Below are 17,433 nucleotides of genomic sequence, written 5' to 3' on the forward strand. Positions count from 1 at the left end.
GGACTTGGAATATTTTCCTCACGGGGTAGCTGTGTGGCTCTAAACAGATAATGCGTGTCGTGTGCTCGGCATAGCGCCTAGCGCTTAGCAATATGATCAGGAGGCAGTCAGTACACAGCTGGCTTTTTCATTTTGTGTGTTATCTGTCTCAGCCCCATCAGAAAGTCAGCTCACCATCCGTGGCAGCAGGGATGTCTGTCTGCCTGTTCAATGTTGTATCTGAAGTGTCTAGAACAGGGCCTTCTATGGGCTAGGCCCTTGGTAAATACGGGCAGAAGGAAGGAAGGAAGGAAGGAAGAAGGAAGGAAGGAACAAATGAAGAGCCAACCCAACTAAGGCAGGGACAGAACAAAGGGAAAGATGTCTTTGAAATGCAAACTCACGGTGGCACAGGGTAAAGACCTGCTCAGTGGCTGCCTTTTACACTTGAAATAGGGGATGATGTTCTCGCTCAGGCCCTGCTGGTCTGCCCCACCCCCCTCCCTCTCGGAGCAGCAGCCACAGGGCTCTCCAGCTTTGCTCTGTGCGCCTCTGCCCAGTCACACCCCCTCGAGTGCTTCTGTATCCTTCCAATCACAGCTCCAATGTCACTTCCTCAGGAAAGTCCTTCAAGTACCCATTGTTCACACTCACAGAAATATGTTTCATTCCTTCCAAGCACTGATCTCAGAGAGTAATTAACCAGGCACCGGTGTGAGGGTCACCATCTTCCTCTCTCATAAGGCCCCAAGTTTCGCACACAGAGGGACATTACTGGTCTGGACCGCCACCGAAGCCCCGGCACCTAGCGCACCTAGCGCAGGCCTGCCCACAGACCCGCCCGGCTGAAGGAACCAACTGCTGCACACCCCGGCTGGGTGGGGGCCTCGGGGCCCGCTGCCTGGCACACTGCACATACCGCTGAGCACATCTGGGCTGATGTAGGCGGGGCTCCCCCGCTGGTCCTTCAGCAGGTCCCCCTCGCTCACAAGATGCTTCCCGAGGCAGAAGTTGGTGATGGTTATCCGATGAGTCCTGGGAGAGAGGGGCAGAGAATGAACAAACCTCCGTGTCTGTACCCGCAGGCGCCCGGCTGCCCCACCTCTCATCCAGGGAACAAAGGAATCACACCCATATCTTCTTCTGCTCCCCTGGCCCCCACCGTCTTCCTACGGCTGTGTGAGCAGTGCCATCGGGGGTGCTGACACCAGCCAGCTGCCCTTGGTTGTCACCACCTGAGCTGTCCCCTGGGCATCTGAGATCAGAGGAATGAGTCGCTCTGACCAGGTGAGTGCTCCAGAAGTACTCCCGGGAACCACTGTCCCAGCTGAGCCTGGGGGCTACAGTTTAGGACTCGGAACAATTTCAGAGATTTCCCAAAACAACCTCACGTGACATCTGGTTTGGAATGACCAGAGGTTTAGTTCAGCTCCCTCATTTATACACAAAGGAAAGTAAGTCCAGCAGGGCTCTGGAATCCACCATGGTGCCGGCTTTGTTCCCTTTTGCTGATCCCTTTGGTCATCACCCTTGTCATTGTCAATCAGCATCACAGGCAGTACTAAAACTAATGCTTGTGGAGTACTCAGCAGGTGCAGGCCCTGGCTTGCGTGTCTGCTGTGGACTGTTTGCAGTCACCCCTCATAAAAGCCTACGAGGGAGACTTCCTCTCTGTCCCATTTTCACAGATGATGCAGTTCAGGCACAGAGTAATAAAGGGGCTGGCCCAGGGTCACACGGCTAGAGAGCAGGATCCAAGCCTTGGTCTGTCTGGCTCCAGAGCCTATACTCTGGACTGACACCAGTTGGTACCCATGTGTCCCTGACCAGTGCCCTGCCCCTGAATTTCCCTTCAGTTCCATCAAAGCTAACTCACCCCTTGTCTTGTGCTTCAGACCCTCCTCTGACCTAGAAGACCACAGAACCCCCTATCTGAGAATCATGAGTGAGAGGAGCTTAGGGCTCTGATCCTTTCATGAAGCTCACAATGTGCACAAAAGCAAGTGGCCCAGGGAGGACGCCTTACTCCACACCTTGGCTGTGGGGGTGGGGGTGGGGGTGGGCAGGTAGGCAGGGGAGGGCCAGTGAGGCAGGGCGCCTCGCCCCCCACAGAGGGCTCCATGTCGGTGGCTAGGCGGAGAAGCTGGAGGATGGCAGGAAGGGCAGCCCCGAGGGGTCCTCAGGCTGCCAGATGAGTCTCAAGGGTGAAGAGTGGGTCGGCTCAGAGGTATTGGCTGTGCGGGCCCGAGCACGGAATTCCCCGGGAGCTGTGACCAAGAGGCTGTGCAGGCCCTTCAGCTATCTCGGGGAATTCTGCTGGCAAAGGGCTTGGTACAAAACAAAGGTTAGTCTGTCCTCTGCATTCCAAACAGAAACCTCCGACTCTTGCTCTGCATACAGGCCTGCCCTGTCAGATGCCACAGAAATCTGCCTGGTGGCTCCCAGGGGCGGCTAGAGCCTGAGCGTGCGGGCCAAGGGTCTGGCCAAGGACACCACGTCAAGAAGCGGACTGCTCCAGCTCTGGACCGCCCATGTCACTGCCCTGAACGTGGGGCTGCGCTTCGGCAAGGCCCCCATGGAGAGGAAGCACTGCGTTCTTCCCCTCTGCTCAGATGGCAGCTGGAAACGCATCCTGCAGGGGATCTCTCAGGCGCGAGGCCCTGGGAGGGGACCGCTCAGGGCAGCGTCTGGTGGGCTGGGGAGTTAGATTCCCCAGTTCCAGTCCCAGCTTGGTCATTTCCTGGCTGTGAGACCTTGGGCACGTTATTTAATCTCTGATGAAGCAAACCTCAGTTTCCTCATCTGTCAAACAGAATATTAGCACCCACTTCCCAGGACCCTGTTAGGATGTGACAAGAAGACAGTCCCAGGGAAAGCATGAGGCCCCGGGCGTGGTGACTAGTATCTGAGTGCTAGCTGCCAGCTCGGATTATCCTTTCCTCCTCAGATGGTGGGCACGCCTGGCAGGGACTGGTCATGGGAGACCCCGGGAAAGACCCCATCTGAGGCGGCAGGCGAGGGGAGCCACACTGTGACCACAGGCCCCGGAGCGCAGTGCAGGCTGTGCTTCCCAGTGACTGTGCCGCAGGCCTTGATGTCCCCTGCGTGGGCCAGGCTGGTGGGGCCTGAGGACACCGTGTGCGGCAGGCAGCAGGGCCGAGCCGGCCTACGCTGCCGAGGGTCTGGAGTCTGTCCCACGGGAAGCCACACGGTCAGCTCCAAGACCTCCCGAAGCTTGGCCATGCTCCCCTGCCCTGCCCCCACCACCCAAGTCGGCAGGAGGCGCCCATATCCCTGGGAGCCCCCAGACCCCCCAGGCTCGTCCTGGCAGGAGGGGGCGAGGGCAGCGGGAGCGAAGGGAGGCAGCTCTGCGTCAGCAGGATCTGCTCTGCGTGAGTCACTCTTTAGTTATGACCCTTCGGGCTACCAGTGTTTTTCTCCTTTTCTAGGAACTTGGTGTGCAACTTGCTTACCCAAAAAGAAAGGAGGAAGGAGAGAGAACCCACAGCAGACCTCATATAACCCCAAAAGGGGATTTCAGGTTCCAACCCTTGCCTTCTCTCCAAAGCAGGGTGAACTCGTCACTCCAGCTGCCTTGCAAACACTTCTCCCCGCTTCCTCCCCTGGGAGCGCTCCATTCTGCCAGAGCAGAGGCCTCCAGCTCCCTGGCTCCCTGGCTCCCTGCCTCTGCAGCTGGTGTCAGGGCCAGACCTGACGGGCAGGCGAGGGGTGGAGCTCCTCCAGGTCGGCCTTGGATTTTGCGAGGGTGCACGCGAGAGGGGCGGGCTGTGCCCACAGACACGCACAGGGCGGGCTGTGGCGTCCGGAGTGGGTCCCTCTGCACCAGGCGCGCCGCCCCCTCCCAGAGCACCCGTGAGAGGTAAGAGGTGGCCAGAACCTCTGTCCTTCCCAAGACCCAGGAGAGGAGGATCATTAGATTAAAGGCAATGCAGCCAAGACACAGGCTCTGAGCGGGGTACTGGCGCCCCTCAATCCGAGGAAAACACACACCGGCACGCACACACGTGCAGACCAGACAGACAGACAGACACATACGTGGAGGAGCTGCTCTAGCTGTACTGTCGTTATTCAAGAGAGGTGTGGCCTCCCGACTACACTCCCAGAAGGGCCCGGAGAAGTGACGGGAAAAGCAGACCCACCACGGACACACAGAGGCCTGGAGGACTGCTGTGGTTAGCGGCACAGGAGCCCGACTGCGCCTTCCCACAACCCCCTCAGGACGCTCATTTAGAGCCAGTGCACAGTTGTGTGGAAGGCTGGAGGACACGGGCTCTGCAGCCAGATGTACTTAGGTGGTCCAAAGATGTGCCCTCTCTGGGTGAGCAGTGAGCCTGTGGTCCAGAGTGGGATGGTGACCGGGCCAACACCCCACAGCAGGCCAGGGCCTCGCCGGACTCGCCACTGGTGCCCCACCAGCCACCCGACACCCAGCAGGCCTCGTCTCCCCGGGGGGCGGGAGGAGTGAGCCGCAGGCTGTCTAGCACGGGGTGCACTTACGACGGGCCCGGCCCCATTAGGCAGTTCCACATCTGAGGCCAATTTCTACAGGGAGGTTTGGTCACCTCCACTTTCACAGATGAGGACACGGAAGCTCAGAGAAGCACTTGATCCCACAGCAGCCTCTCAATACACGGACAAATCAGTCAATAACAAATCATCAAATGAATCCCCATGGTCTCCAGGGTAACTAAGAGGGGGCGCTGGGTTCTGAGCCAGGCCTGACCCCTACGTCTGGCTCCTCCACAGCTTCCCCAACTCTCCCACCTGGCCAGGCAAGGGTTCGAGCAGCCCTAGAATTTCAGTTCCCTTCCCTCCTCCCTGTGGAGCATGACAGGGTAAGGTTTTCACTGCTTCACTTTCTCCAGCTGGCAATCTTTACTCATCCTTCATGAATTGACTCAGACGGCCAGAGTCTCTGCCCGCCCCGCCACCCCCCCCCCATGGGCCCCCAGCCAGTGCTTTCTGGTCGGTGCCCCATCGCACGGGGACTCTGGAACCATGTCTGTCCGCAGCATCCTCCCCACGGCATCTCAGGCCGGCACTGCAGGATCTGGTACCCCCACGCCTCCTCCCCAGAGGCCCATCTCCCTGCAGCTTCCCCTGTGACTGCCATGGCCCTGGATGCTTCACGGGGGCAATGGACCCCCGCCTGGGTGGGTGGCCCCGTCACGGAACAAATTGCCACACACACCACTTCTGCTCTGAGACTGATGCCTGCCATCTGCGAGCCCCCCCGAGCCACTGCAACACATGGAGGTGAGAGGGTGACGAGGGTGAGATGCCAGCCCGGGGAGAGTAGGGGAGGTGGGAGCCCCTCCCAGCCCTACACTTTCCTGGTCATGGTGGTGCCTGCTGGAAGTCCGGAGCCCCTGCAAGGCTGGGGCCCCTCCGCCTGAGGGGGTGACGGCCTGACGCAGGGGCTTTGTATGATCTCCCTCTGCCGCTGACTGACCGAGGTTGCTAGGGTGAGCCACCCAGACCCCCTCCAAGGGGGAGCACCCTCTCCCTGCTGCTGGGAGTAGTGACTTCTGACCACTGAGCTGCATTCATTCCCGGGAAGCTTCCTTAGCCAAAGTAAGCCACCCGGGCCACAGCCCTCATGCCCAGGCTGGCCCCTTGCCTCGATGTGGGACATCTGAGGGGCCCTCTGGATCTCGAGTTTTCCAGGCTGAAGCCTTGCCGTGACTGTACCACAGCTCCGTGTCTCCCCCCGCCCAATCCCACCCTCTCCCCTGAGCGCGCCTCCTAGTAACCCTCGGGAACACACATCTTGGAGTCTTTCCTGGGAACCCGACCTGTGACAAGGCCTTATTTTGTTCATCTGTCATTCCTTCAACTCATTTGTCCCTTTGTATATTTACTGAGCACCCCCGAGGCACAGTGAATGGCCCAAGGAGGACATCTGGAGCCCTTCTCAGAGCTCCCTTTCTGTGGACTTTAAGACTCCCCTTCTTTTTTTTTTTCTTAACGTTTATTCGTTTCTGAGAGAGCGCGCATGCACGGGGAAGGGGAAGAGAGAGAGTGGGGTGAAGCATCTGAAGGAGGCTCTGCCCTGACAGCAGTGAGCCTGCAGCGGGCTCAAATTCATACACCGTGAGATAGGACCTGAGCTGAAGTCGGGTGCTCAACCGACTGAGCCACCCAGGCGCCCCAGACTCCCCTTCTAAGCAAGCACCATATTCCCATGTGGGAAACGGCAGAGGAAGCAGACACTGCACCCCCCGCCCCCTGGGATTCCTGGGGGAAGTGGGCTGTTTTGAGTCAGAAACACGGGGGCACTTTAGGGCGCTGGCAAGCTGCTGCGTGTGGCCCGTGCCAACCCCAAGGTTACATCAAGAAAGAAGAAGAGAGAATCTTACCTTTTATTGAGCACCATGTTCCCAAGCTTCAGGTCTCTGTGCACAATGTTTTTCTGGAAAGCAACAGGCATGTGGTTTGTAATGAGAAGGTTAAGGCCATGGCTGGATCCAGCCTCTAAGACATGGGCTCTCCAGGAGTTGGGGAAGGCAGGAAAAAGCTCTATGATGTGTCTCTTTAGGCTTTGATTTGTCAGCCTTGATTTGTCTTGATTTGCCTTGATTTGTCAGCCACAGGCAGGTGAGGACCATCCTAAGGCTTCAACAACCGTGGGCAGGAATGGGGTGGTAGGTGAACCCAGGCAGTCTCTGCCCCACCCGGGGCGGCTCCCCCAGCTCTCTCCCCTCTGGGCAGCAGCCAGTGGAGAAAACTACTCCTCTCTCCGCCTCCAGTAAATAGCCCGCTGGAAAACCAAACCACAGGCACCTGCGTGGATCTGCGCTATGAGATGAACCCTCCCAGTTCTGGCGAGCAAGCAGTGCAGGCTCAGCCTGCAGAAGCTGTGTGCCCGGGACAGGCCAGGCTCTCCTCACCTGGACCTCGGGGTGCCTGACACCCCAACCCTAGGAAAAGCTCAGAGACAGGCTGTGGCTGCCCGAGCGGGACCTCACAGTTGTCACCTTCGCCGGGAGACCACAGGGCGGCCTCTCGGCGGCCAGGGAGTTACTATGCTGTGCTCTGCCAGGCTGCCCGGGCAGCACGTCCCCAGGAACACGGGCTGAGGCCTGCAGCCCTGTGCCCCACTGGGCGCACAGGTCATCCGGCCGCTTTCTGCCTGGATGTTCTGCAAAGCGCACCCGGCCGGGAGGGAGGGGCGGCAGGGGGGGACCAGAGCTGCTTTCGCTGAGCAGCAGCAACAAGCGTAGCCTTCTGCGGCAGGGGGACCTGGAGGCGTCTCGGTCACTGGGGCCCAGGACGCGCCAGGCAGAGGAGGAGGGACAGGCAGCCGGGCAGGGTGTCACCTGGTGCAGGGCCTCCACTACGCGCACCACGTCGTAGAAGATGACCACAGTCTCCCGCTCGCTGAGCCTCTTCTCCTTGATGACGTAGTGCTGCAGGTTGATCAGGTCGGCAGTCTTGTCGCTGAGGTCATGCGCACAGAGGCAGTCGAGGACGAGGCAGATGCGCTTCTTCATCTTCTTAACCATCCGGCTGGATTCTGTGTCCTCAACGATTTCACAGGTGCGGTCCTGGGGGGGCAAAGGGGCAGACCCGGGGGCTTGGCCGCAGGCCAGCAGGTTCAGGGCCAGGGGTTTGGGACTCTCCTCTGGAGCCGGATACACACACGAGAGCCTAGAACAGGCTGCACGTGTGGGGTGGTGGAGGCCCGAGGCCTGGGCGGCCTGGACCAGCGGACCGCTCGGTAATGCCCAGCTTCCTGTGTGCCAGGGCCAAGCCCAACCAGGGGCTGGGGTGAAAGTGGCTCAGGCTCAGGTTTCGTGCTCTGATGCCAAAGCAAAGGGTCTGGATCGGGGCTGGGAATGTAAGGCCAAAGGGAGCTCCGAGCCCAGGGTCCAGGCAGCAAACCCAGGGCCGTGGCATTCCTCCCTCCATGGCACATCCAGGGATTCCAGCCACGACCAAGGTCTGAGGTGGTAGAAATCAGGTGTTCTGGATGTCCAAGACAACTGCTTTCACATGGAAGCGGGACTCCTGGGCAGCCATGTAATAGTGGGTAAGGTTGGGCTCAGGCCCCAGCTCCCCCTTGTCCCAGCTGTGGGACATGGGGCAGCACACCTCACTTTTCCGTCTCTGGCCCCTCATCTGTCAAAGGGACGGAGCACCCTGCCCTCACAGGTTGTGGAGAGAGGAAGACAACCCATGCCTGCTATCAGGAAGTGGGTTCTGTAACCAACATGTGATAGCAAGTTCTGGGCCCATTTTCCTTGCTGAAAAGGTGCCTCTTTTTCTTTTTTCTTAAGATTTTTTTATTGTTTTCTAAAATATCTTTAATGTTTATTTTCTTCTGAGAGAGAGAGAGAGAGAGACAGACAGACAGACAGACAGAGCATGAGAAGGGGGGAGGGGTAGAGAGAGAAGGAGCCACAGAATCCAAAGCAGGTTCCAGGCTCTGAGCTGTCAGCACAGAGCCCGACACGGGGCTCAAACCCACGAAATTGCAAGATCATGACCTGAGCTGAAGTCGGATGCCCAACCAACTGAGCCACCCAGGCGCCCCTTAAGATTTTATTTTAAGTAATCTCTACACCCAGCATGGGGCTTGAACTTACAACCCCGAAATCAAGAGTTACATGCTCTACCAACTGAGCCAGCCAGGCACCCGACCTGAAAAGGTATTTAGTAAGACAGAAAACAAGGGGACTTTCACTATGTCAGCTTGGGGAGGCCCTCAGTGTCGTCCCCAGCAGACTGATGCTTGCCTCCGGGGAACCCCTGGGGACTGAATATCTACATTTCTCCTTCCGAGCAAATCACACCTCTTGTTCACTCTTCCCCAGAGGCCCAGCAGTGTCTGGCACACAGATGACTCCAGAAATGCTTCTAATCACGCAGGTTCTATTATTCAAGATGACATAAAGCAGGGCCAAGCTTTGGAAGCTATCAGAGATGAAACGCTAAAGAAACACAATCCTGCTCAGTTGGGTTTCATGTTCAAGGGAAGCACTCTGATTTTTCAGAGTTGTCTCTAATTGCACATCTAATAATAAACACCTTAGTGTGTTTATGTATGGGAGTGGGGGGGGGGGCATTTCCCCTTTATTTTCTCCAGAAAATCAAGCTGACAAGAAAATACCACTGATAGCATGTACAGGAACAGCTCGGGCTGCACACACTCCCATTCACCTTCCCGACCTTACAAGGCGAGCGTCCATCGCTGCCTCCATCCTACAGATGAGGAAGGTGAGGCGTAGGCAGAAGTGACCTGCCTGAGGTCACGCAGCCGGCGTTCAGGGCTGCCGGATCCAAAACGTCTGCGCCTCCCTGCCACCACACGGCCTGTCGAGGGCCAGGTGCCTCTAGCAAGAGTGGCCCTGGCCAGTGCGTCTAGCTGAGGGCTCTTCAGAAGCTGTGCGGGGGCCCGGGCAGGAGGCCTCCTGGGCACCCTGAACCGGGGCTTCCTCATTTCCAGAGACACGATTTCGGTTCTGCCCTGAGGACGGCTCCTTTCAGGGCACAAGGACGAATTAGTACCTTCCCTGAGGGACCTGGCACATCTGAGCGCGAGGGCACAGGGATACTCGCTGAACTAACTAGAACGCCCGGGCAGGAAAAAGGACCGTCGGCACCAGAAACAACTGGTTTCGCCGCCCTCCCGCCCTGGCCCGGCCAGCTCTCCACACGACACACCCGGGAAGAGCCCGTGGGTTTGTAACGGACTCCGTGCTTTCCTCCCTTTTGGGAACAGCGGGTCTCCTTGGAGAGAACTGTGCACTCCTGCGAGGCTGTGGCCATTGTGGCCTGGACGCCCCAGCTAACGTGGCCGCAGACTGGCCTCCCGCCTGCCCCACCCGGGAAGTCCTGGTGCGCCCGGCTGGCAGGGCTCCCAGGTGGCCGCGCGGGCGAGCTTCTCCAGCCACACAGGCGGCCCCCACAGGCCAGCCGGGGAGGAGGTCCGGGGGAAGGGTGGGGACAGGCAGCCCCCTCTGCCACTCACCTGGAAGAGCCCGTGGTGGTGAACCACGCCATCCTGCGTGTGGAGGAGGGAAAGCAGAGAGTACTCGGTGTGTAACAGCATCTTGCCTTGCCTCTCCTCTTGGCTTTCTATTCCTTGGTCCCCCCTCTCCTCAAGGGTAAGGATCTTTAGGAAGGCACACACACAAAAAGACCAAAAAGCCAAAAAAGACCTTACTTTACAAAGCCGAGTGACAACGGGAGGAGCAGGGGGGGTTCACGTTCTGCCATGCAACACCGCACGCGCACTCACACATGCACATACGACGTGCAAGGTTTTCCGTAGTGTGACGGCAGTGTGATTCCTGCTCTGGTGGAGCCCTTCAAATCGGGCCCGCTCAGAGCGAGACTGCGTGAACCCGACTGCCTCCCGGGAAGAAGCAGCTTGTTCGCAAGCGGTGTGGCTGTGAAGGTGGAGGAGGGGGGGAGCAGGCTGGCAGGACGGCCCCGGGTCCCAGGCCTCCCCCACCCCCGGTGCCTCACTCACCTTCAGCTGATAAAAGTCATCTGTGCCATCCTTCCTCGCCAAACACTGCACGATGCTTGGCACCGGGGAGTTGCCCAGACGGGGACCTACGGCATACAGAGCCTCGGGCTTACTTTTCGAAGAAGCCCTGTCTCTCATGGCACCACGCGGTCTTTCCGCTAGATCTCTTCTTTGGGAAGGTCATTTACATCCACTGATTTACCCCCCTTGTCTCCTGGGGGCCAGTTCTCACGGGCTCCCCTCCAGAAGTGGAGGATTTGATGTGCATCTGCCCGAGGCACACCTGGCTTTTACAGGCATGTTTCTCAAAAAGAGGGGTTTTCAGCAGTGGCTGTGTGCTGGAATCTCTGAGGAGCATGTGTTTAAAAAAAAAGAGAGAGAGATCCCAGCTGCAACCTGGAGCCTCTGAATCAGCATCTCCTGGGTGAGAAACCAGAGCTTTGGCGAGTTCCCCTGGTAGTCTGAGGGGGCCGCCGGGCCCGTCAGAGCACCCGGTTTGGGGAACTTCTGTACTTCTGGAGATGTACACAGCTCCTTGTCCTTTGATGGCACCCCGCCTGAGCTTTCAGATCATACATAACTCAGACAATGTCACAGTGTCACTTAATGACGCTTCACTGCTCTTAACATACAGCTGAAACTTCTTTTTTGGCTTCCAAGGTCTTGTACGATTTGGCTCCCGCCCACCTAACTGATTATGTTTCCCCACCCCACCACCATAGTCCAGCTACACTGCGCTCTTAGGTACTAACTTGTTAAGCCCTTTCCTGCCTCTGGGCCTTTGCATTTGTTGCTCCTTCTGTCCAGGATGCTTTCCTCTGCTTTTCACATGGCTGGATCCTTTTCACCCTTGGGTGTCAGCCCAAGTATCACTTCCTCATACAGAACCTTCCTTGTATACACCCCCTCTAAACCCGTCACTCTCACATCGTCTTATTTTCTTCCTTCAAGGCCCTTACTGACCCAATGATGATCTTGTGCACGGTTTACTCTGTTTCTTTTTCCAACTAGAATATGAAGTTCTGGTGAGTGCAGTAACTTGCCTGTCTTGTTCACTGCTGCAGCCCTAGCAAATCGCCCAGGCCTGGCACATAGTAGGCACGGGGAACCATCTGATCAACGCCTGGGGCTGAACCGTCCTGTGCCCATAAGTCCAAGACAGCGCCCCAAAGCAAAACTCACACCCAGTCTCTGGCTGGTGGAAGAGTTGGCGTCCTCAGAACCCAGCTCACTCCTGCAACGCTGAGCCCAGCAACCCAGATTTGCTGGGCCTCCAACATCAGGCAGAAAGGCCCTGCTGCTACTCTGGACCACCGGGAACCCCCGCTGGGAAGTTCCACGGGACTTCTGTGCCAATTTTATAAGACCTCTGGAGGGCTATACCAAATGCCTCCTGGAATTACTTGTGCCCTCCAAGAATGGTCCAAGAAGTGCCTTGGATGATGGACCTTGGGTTCAGATGCAGCTTGTGTGCCTCCCATGGTGGCATGGGGCAGGGGCACACGCGGGGCTCCATGGGAGAAGAGACAGCTTAGCTCTCAGCCGCAGTGGACCTAAGGCTCATGAGGCTACGACAAAAATGACAGCTGTTGGTAAGACATGACCTAACGCTCTGGATCTTCCACAGGCACAAAGAGACTGCGTGTCGAGCAGGGAAGCTAGGGCCAGGCCGGGGTGGGTCAGGCCCTGCACTGTGGTGGGTGTGGCACTTCACCCTGCACTGCTGCGCCTAGGCCTGCCGCCCCGCTCACCATGTCAGACTGAGCATGCGCCCCCCACCCCCCCTCCCCCCCGCAACCTGCCTCACCCAGTGGTCAGAGGCTTACCCAGAATGAATGGTCCAGCTCTCTTTGCATTATTTCCGGAAATGCCACCTCCTAGAGCCTTGGCCCTGGCCGACGTTTCCCCAGCTCCTCTGTCCGATGCTCTCCGCTTCATTCTCAGCTCTAGACAAGACACAGAAGAGCCCTTCTCACTGAGCAAGTCAGCGAGTTTCCTCACGCGAACTCAGCCTGCAAGTCTGACTTGGGGATGCGTCACACAGCTGCTGCTGCTGTTCCCGCTGCCGCCGCCACCTCCCCCCCCCCCCCCCCCCCGCCGGAGGAGCATCAAAGGTTCTCAGTGACAAAGAACCACAGCTCCTTTCCTTGGCATTAATCAGGGGCTCAAGGGGAATGTCCTTCCAGGCAGCATATACTGGCTACAGAGGTGGGCAGCCAGCCCATCTCAAAGGGGCCAATCAGATGCAGAGAGGACACTGGCTTTGTGTGGATGCAAACTGAGGTCCCCGAGAGACCACCACAGAGACAGAGAGGAGAAATGGCCTGGAAGTGGCTGTTCCCAAGGTGAAGTCTTCCCCCCAAATACCTGTAGCTAAATGGCCTGAGGTGCCGAATCCTGGGTCCCCCTGCATCCCCACTGGTCCGATCTCTGGGGTGTGGGATGGAGGGGGCCCCGGAGGACTCTCATGCCCACCAAGTGTGAGGATGGCTGCCCCGAGGATCTTCTCTCTCAAACTCCTCTGACTCTTAGGTCCTCTCTGATGGAGGAACACCCCAAAGTTGTCATGGGGGGGGGTGTTACTTTTTCTTCTCTTTCTCCTATTTTCAAATTTTTCTTGAATGACTTTTAAGAAAAACATATATTGTGCATTTAAGAGCCAGTTAAAGGATGCACCTGGATGTGCCTGGAAATCCCTATCTCCTCCAGGGTTAGGAGGAAAGATGGACACAGGAGCCAGATTCTAAAAGATATTAACCTCTGGATGTGGATTTAAAAAGACAAGAGTTGCTCCTTCCAGCCGCCTATAGTTAACAGCTTGGGAAGGCAGTGTCCTGGACGGCGGGGGGCGCAAGGACACAGATGTACACGGATGAATGGGCAGGGAGGGCAGAGGGTCACAGGGGTGCCTGGGGAAGGCCAGCTGCCCGGTCCTGAGGAGGGGCGCTTGGCCCTGAGGAAGCCCAGGGAAAACCCTGTGGAAGTGATACTGAAGTGGGCTGCGCAGGGGCCAAGGTCACTCCAGGCAGGGGGACCTGGGTGAGCAAACCCACACAGGTAAGAAATGGCACGTAAGCAACCAACTCCAAGGAGTTTGTGTTGGTGGAGCGTATGGCCTGAAACGGGGTGGTGAGAAGTGACCCAGAGAGAGGGATAGGGGCCAGATCTAGGGGACCTGATGGCCAAGTTAGGAGTGTAGCCTTTATCCTTCCATAAAAGGCCTGGGGGACACCGAACCCCAACTTCTATAATTTTTTTCTTCATACAGAAGTTATTGGCATTCCCCGCAGAAATATTAGAAAACACAGATATGCAAAAATAAGATTAAAACGTACCCATAATCTCAGCACCCAGATGTAATTACCGTTAACATTCAGGCAAACCATCCTGTATGTTTACGTGCGCACACTTCTAGTTTTCGTTATTACAGGAATTTGGACCACACTGTGATACCATTTTATAAGCTTTCTTTTCTCCCATCTAAAATACATTATGAGGGTGAATTTTATGGTAGGTGAAATATATCTCAATAAGGCTGTAAAAAAAAATTATGAACAACCTTACATGACAATATCCTGAAGCATCACTTGAAATATCTACCCGGTCTCCTTGGTAAGAATATATCATAGTTTATAGGTCCACACACCCATCAGGACATCTGGGGTTTTTTCCCCTATTTTTTTTATTAACTGTTACACACATACAGCTTGACATACTTGTCCCTCTCCCTCAGGATTAATTCCAAGAAGGGGAACTGCAGGGTCAAATGGAGCACACGTTTCCAAAGATGCTTGACATACACTGTCAAGCTGCTCTCAGGGAGGCTGTCCCAATTTATGCCACATTAGTGGTGTGGGCGAGTAAGTCCCAGAACCTGCACTAGGACTGAATATAATTTTTAAGAACTGCCAATTGATGAGTAATAAAAAGAACATCATTGTTTAAATGCCTACCTAACTCCTCAATTATTCACGAGGTTGAACCTGTTTTACATACATACTGGTTGCATGCATTATTTCTTCCACGAATCAGTTCATATTCTTTTTCCATTTTTTACTGTGTTGAGTGTATTAGTCTTATTGATTTTTAGAAACTCTTTATATATGAAGGCTATAGCTGACATATGATGTCATTTCTCTTAATGTTTTAACATTTTGCTAATTTAAAAAACGGTGACATGCTTGTGTAGTCAAATAGCTCTCTTTTCCTTTAGTTTGTTTGCCTGTTATTCCTGGAAGGCCACCCCTAATCTGAGAACAGGTGCACATTCACCAGTTAGCTTAAATCTTCACGTGCTGCCATTCTGGCCCTTATTCTAAACCCTGAGAGCCTGAATCCAGCAGTGAAATGGAATTCAGGAGAGATGGCCTGGTACACCTCTGGTCCAATCTACCAGGCTTGCCTCTCATCAAGCCCCTATTTGTTTTCAGAGCTATGCCACTGAGGCGCAGACCCAAGACTTCATTCTGAGAGTAACTAGGACCATGTAACTCAGTAGGCCTTGATAGCTCCCAGGTGGAGCAGAAGCCACAGTTAGGCTTGGCCATGATTTCTGCCAAAGAGGCTTATGCCGGACGCAGATTCAAGATCATTCCTACGAGAAGAATGAAACTGCTTCGAGAAAAATCTTAAAAAGCTAGACAGTAATGTGTCTGGAACAGTGTTCTTGCCCTTTGCCTGGTTGACTTCTCTGCATCCTTCTCAATTTAAATATCACCTCCTCAGAGAAGCCTTCCCTGGTATTTCCACCGACACTGGGTCCCAGCACTCTATTGTGGAATTTTTGTTCACAGAATTTTCCATATTTTGTGATTATGTATTTATTTGTGTGTTTATATGCTTAATGTCTTCTCCCCACCACTAGACTAAAAATTCCACAAGGAAAAAAAATATGTGTGTGTATATGAAACCACTCTACCCCCATATATATAATATATATGGGGTACAGTGAGGGGTACAATGGTTTTACATATATATATGTGTATATATATATATATAATTTATATATATATATATATATATATAGGTATATATATATTGGTGGTGGTTCTTGCTGGGTCAGCAGCTCTGCGCTGGAGTTGCCCCTGCCCTGGGAGATGAGCTGGTTTTGCTCCCATTCCGACCATCTTTGCCATCTTCCCTGGAACACTAAGCCCCCTCTCTCCTCCTGGTTCCCTGGAGAGCACCGTGGAGACTCCATCGTATCTGTGTAGACACTGCCTGGACGCCTCCACACAGGCCTGGTCTAGACAACAGTTTGTCGGGAGCAGCTGCAGCACAGACAATGAGTGGGCTCAGCCTGACCCCACCCACCCCACTCAGGATTCAGCTCAAGCAAATGGCTTGGGAACCGCTCCAAAACGTAGGCTGACAGAAGGATGGAAGCAGACGGGCAGGGAGAGGGAAAAGATGCTGGCAGGGGAAGCGGTGGCAGGGCTGTTTTCCTTCCTGAACATCCATTCCTGCCACCAGGGCTGGGGGAGCAAAGGAAGCAGTGTGAAGAGGCAGGCCTGGAAAATGGGGAGCCGCTAACAGGCTCACTGGAGGGGTGAGCAAAGACAACCCCCCTGGGGATAGACCCTCCTGTCCTCCGCACCCCCACTGATGTACAGGGAGGATGTGCCTCACCCAAAAATCATCCTGACGGGCTCTCTTCCAGAGACACACCTGCAAATGGTCCACAAATGCTCCCGTGGGGAAGGCTGCTTTGAGGGATCCTGGTTTCACAGTGAGATCTGCGAAGTGAAAGGTCTGGCTACCCTGGTCTAGAAGGACTTGGGGCCAGGCCCCTCCAGAGACATTAGTCCTCAGGCTGGGGTGAAGGACCCTGGCCCAGTCTGGCTAAGGGGCAGCCATTTGCCTGGTATTTCCTGGGCCTACTGCTCAGCTCCCTGGTAACTCAGCAGTCCTGGCTTAGAGTCTCCCGAGCTTTCAATCTGTCAACTATTCCATGCACTACCCTTCCAAGTTAGCACCGGTTCCCTTAGAACCTGCACTCACCAGGAAGCTCAGTGAGGCAACAATGGGGGTGAAGGGAAGAGGCTAGGAGGCAGGCACTGAAAGAGAACCAGATTGGTACCCCCCATCTGCAAGCTGTGGGCCTCAATCCTGAGAGCTGGGGGTTCACTTGCTTGGGCCAGCATTGGAGGGCCAAAGCTCTGTGACAGCCACCATGGCATGCCCAAAGGAGGGGGATGCCTGCCCTATCCTGTCTATTTGGGGCTAAGGTCATTTCACTCTAAAGCTGTTGGGTGATGTCAGCCCAGCTCTCCCAGAAGGCAACAATGGCTGGGCCATTAGCAACACATAAGATTCTAAGGCCCGTGGTGCCAAATCCAGTGTGACAGAACACAGGACAGCTGGGCGGGGTAGGGCCAGGCAGGGCACTGTACGGCAGGGCATGGTTCAACATGGTGGATATACCTACTATCAACCCCAAAAGGAGGTGGGTTGCAAAGAGAGATGGTGCTGAGGCCTCCCCAGCTGGGTCTTTCCTCAGTTCCACCTACCATGAAGCAGTTGGAGCCTGGCCGAACCAAGGAGGGGCCCCATCACTCACACCCAGAATCACCCCCTCCACTCAGGTATGCAGACGCCCCATGCAGCGGACATTCACACGTGCACAGAGCCAGGGGGAGCACCCCATCCCCCTGCAAGCATGAGAGGCAGTGATGGAGCCTGCCCACTGTGCAGAAAGTTCTGCACTCCACCTTGTCCTGGGCTTCCTGATGCAACTTCTGGGTTCCTGGAGAGATGGGTAACCCTGCACACCAAACCAGTCAAGGCAGAGTGCAAGGGCAGTCCCCGAAAGGAGCAGGCAACAGACCCAGGCCCGGTGCACTGCTTGCTGTGCGTGCGTGTGTGTGTGTGTGTGTGTGTGTGTGTATGACAACAATGGCAGCTGGTAGCCACAGTTTGTTAGCAGCTTCCAATGCCTGCTAGGAGCCAAAGGACTG

At 55.7% G+C, this 17,433-nt stretch overlaps 1 protein-coding gene across 3 annotated transcripts in view; it reads right to left on the bottom strand.

Moving 5' to 3' along the window:
* The window catches only part of STK40 (serine/threonine kinase 40), a 40,306-nt gene that overhangs the window by 7,238 nt on the left and 15,635 nt on the right, over positions 1-17,433 (bottom strand). For all 3 annotated transcript variants that reach the window (XM_043574498.1, XM_043574499.1, XM_043574500.1), the window contains exons 2-7: positions 12,304-12,423; positions 10,478-10,563; positions 9,974-10,117; positions 7,320-7,547; positions 6,360-6,412; positions 899-1,014 (exon numbers count right to left, since the gene is read on the bottom strand). In XM_043574498.1, coding sequence (XP_043430433.1) covers positions 899-1,014; positions 6,360-6,412; positions 7,320-7,547; positions 9,974-10,117; positions 10,478-10,563; positions 12,304-12,415 — 739 coding nt within the window. In that variant the 5' untranslated portion in view covers positions 12,416-12,423. The remainder of the gene's footprint in view (positions 1-898; positions 1,015-6,359; positions 6,413-7,319; positions 7,548-9,973; positions 10,118-10,477; positions 10,564-12,303; positions 12,424-17,433) is intronic.

This window comes from Prionailurus bengalensis, chromosome C1 (genome assembly GCF_016509475.1).
Source record: "Prionailurus bengalensis isolate Pbe53 chromosome C1, Fcat_Pben_1.1_paternal_pri, whole genome shotgun sequence".
Classification (NCBI taxonomy): domain Eukaryota; kingdom Metazoa; phylum Chordata; class Mammalia; order Carnivora; family Felidae; genus Prionailurus; species Prionailurus bengalensis.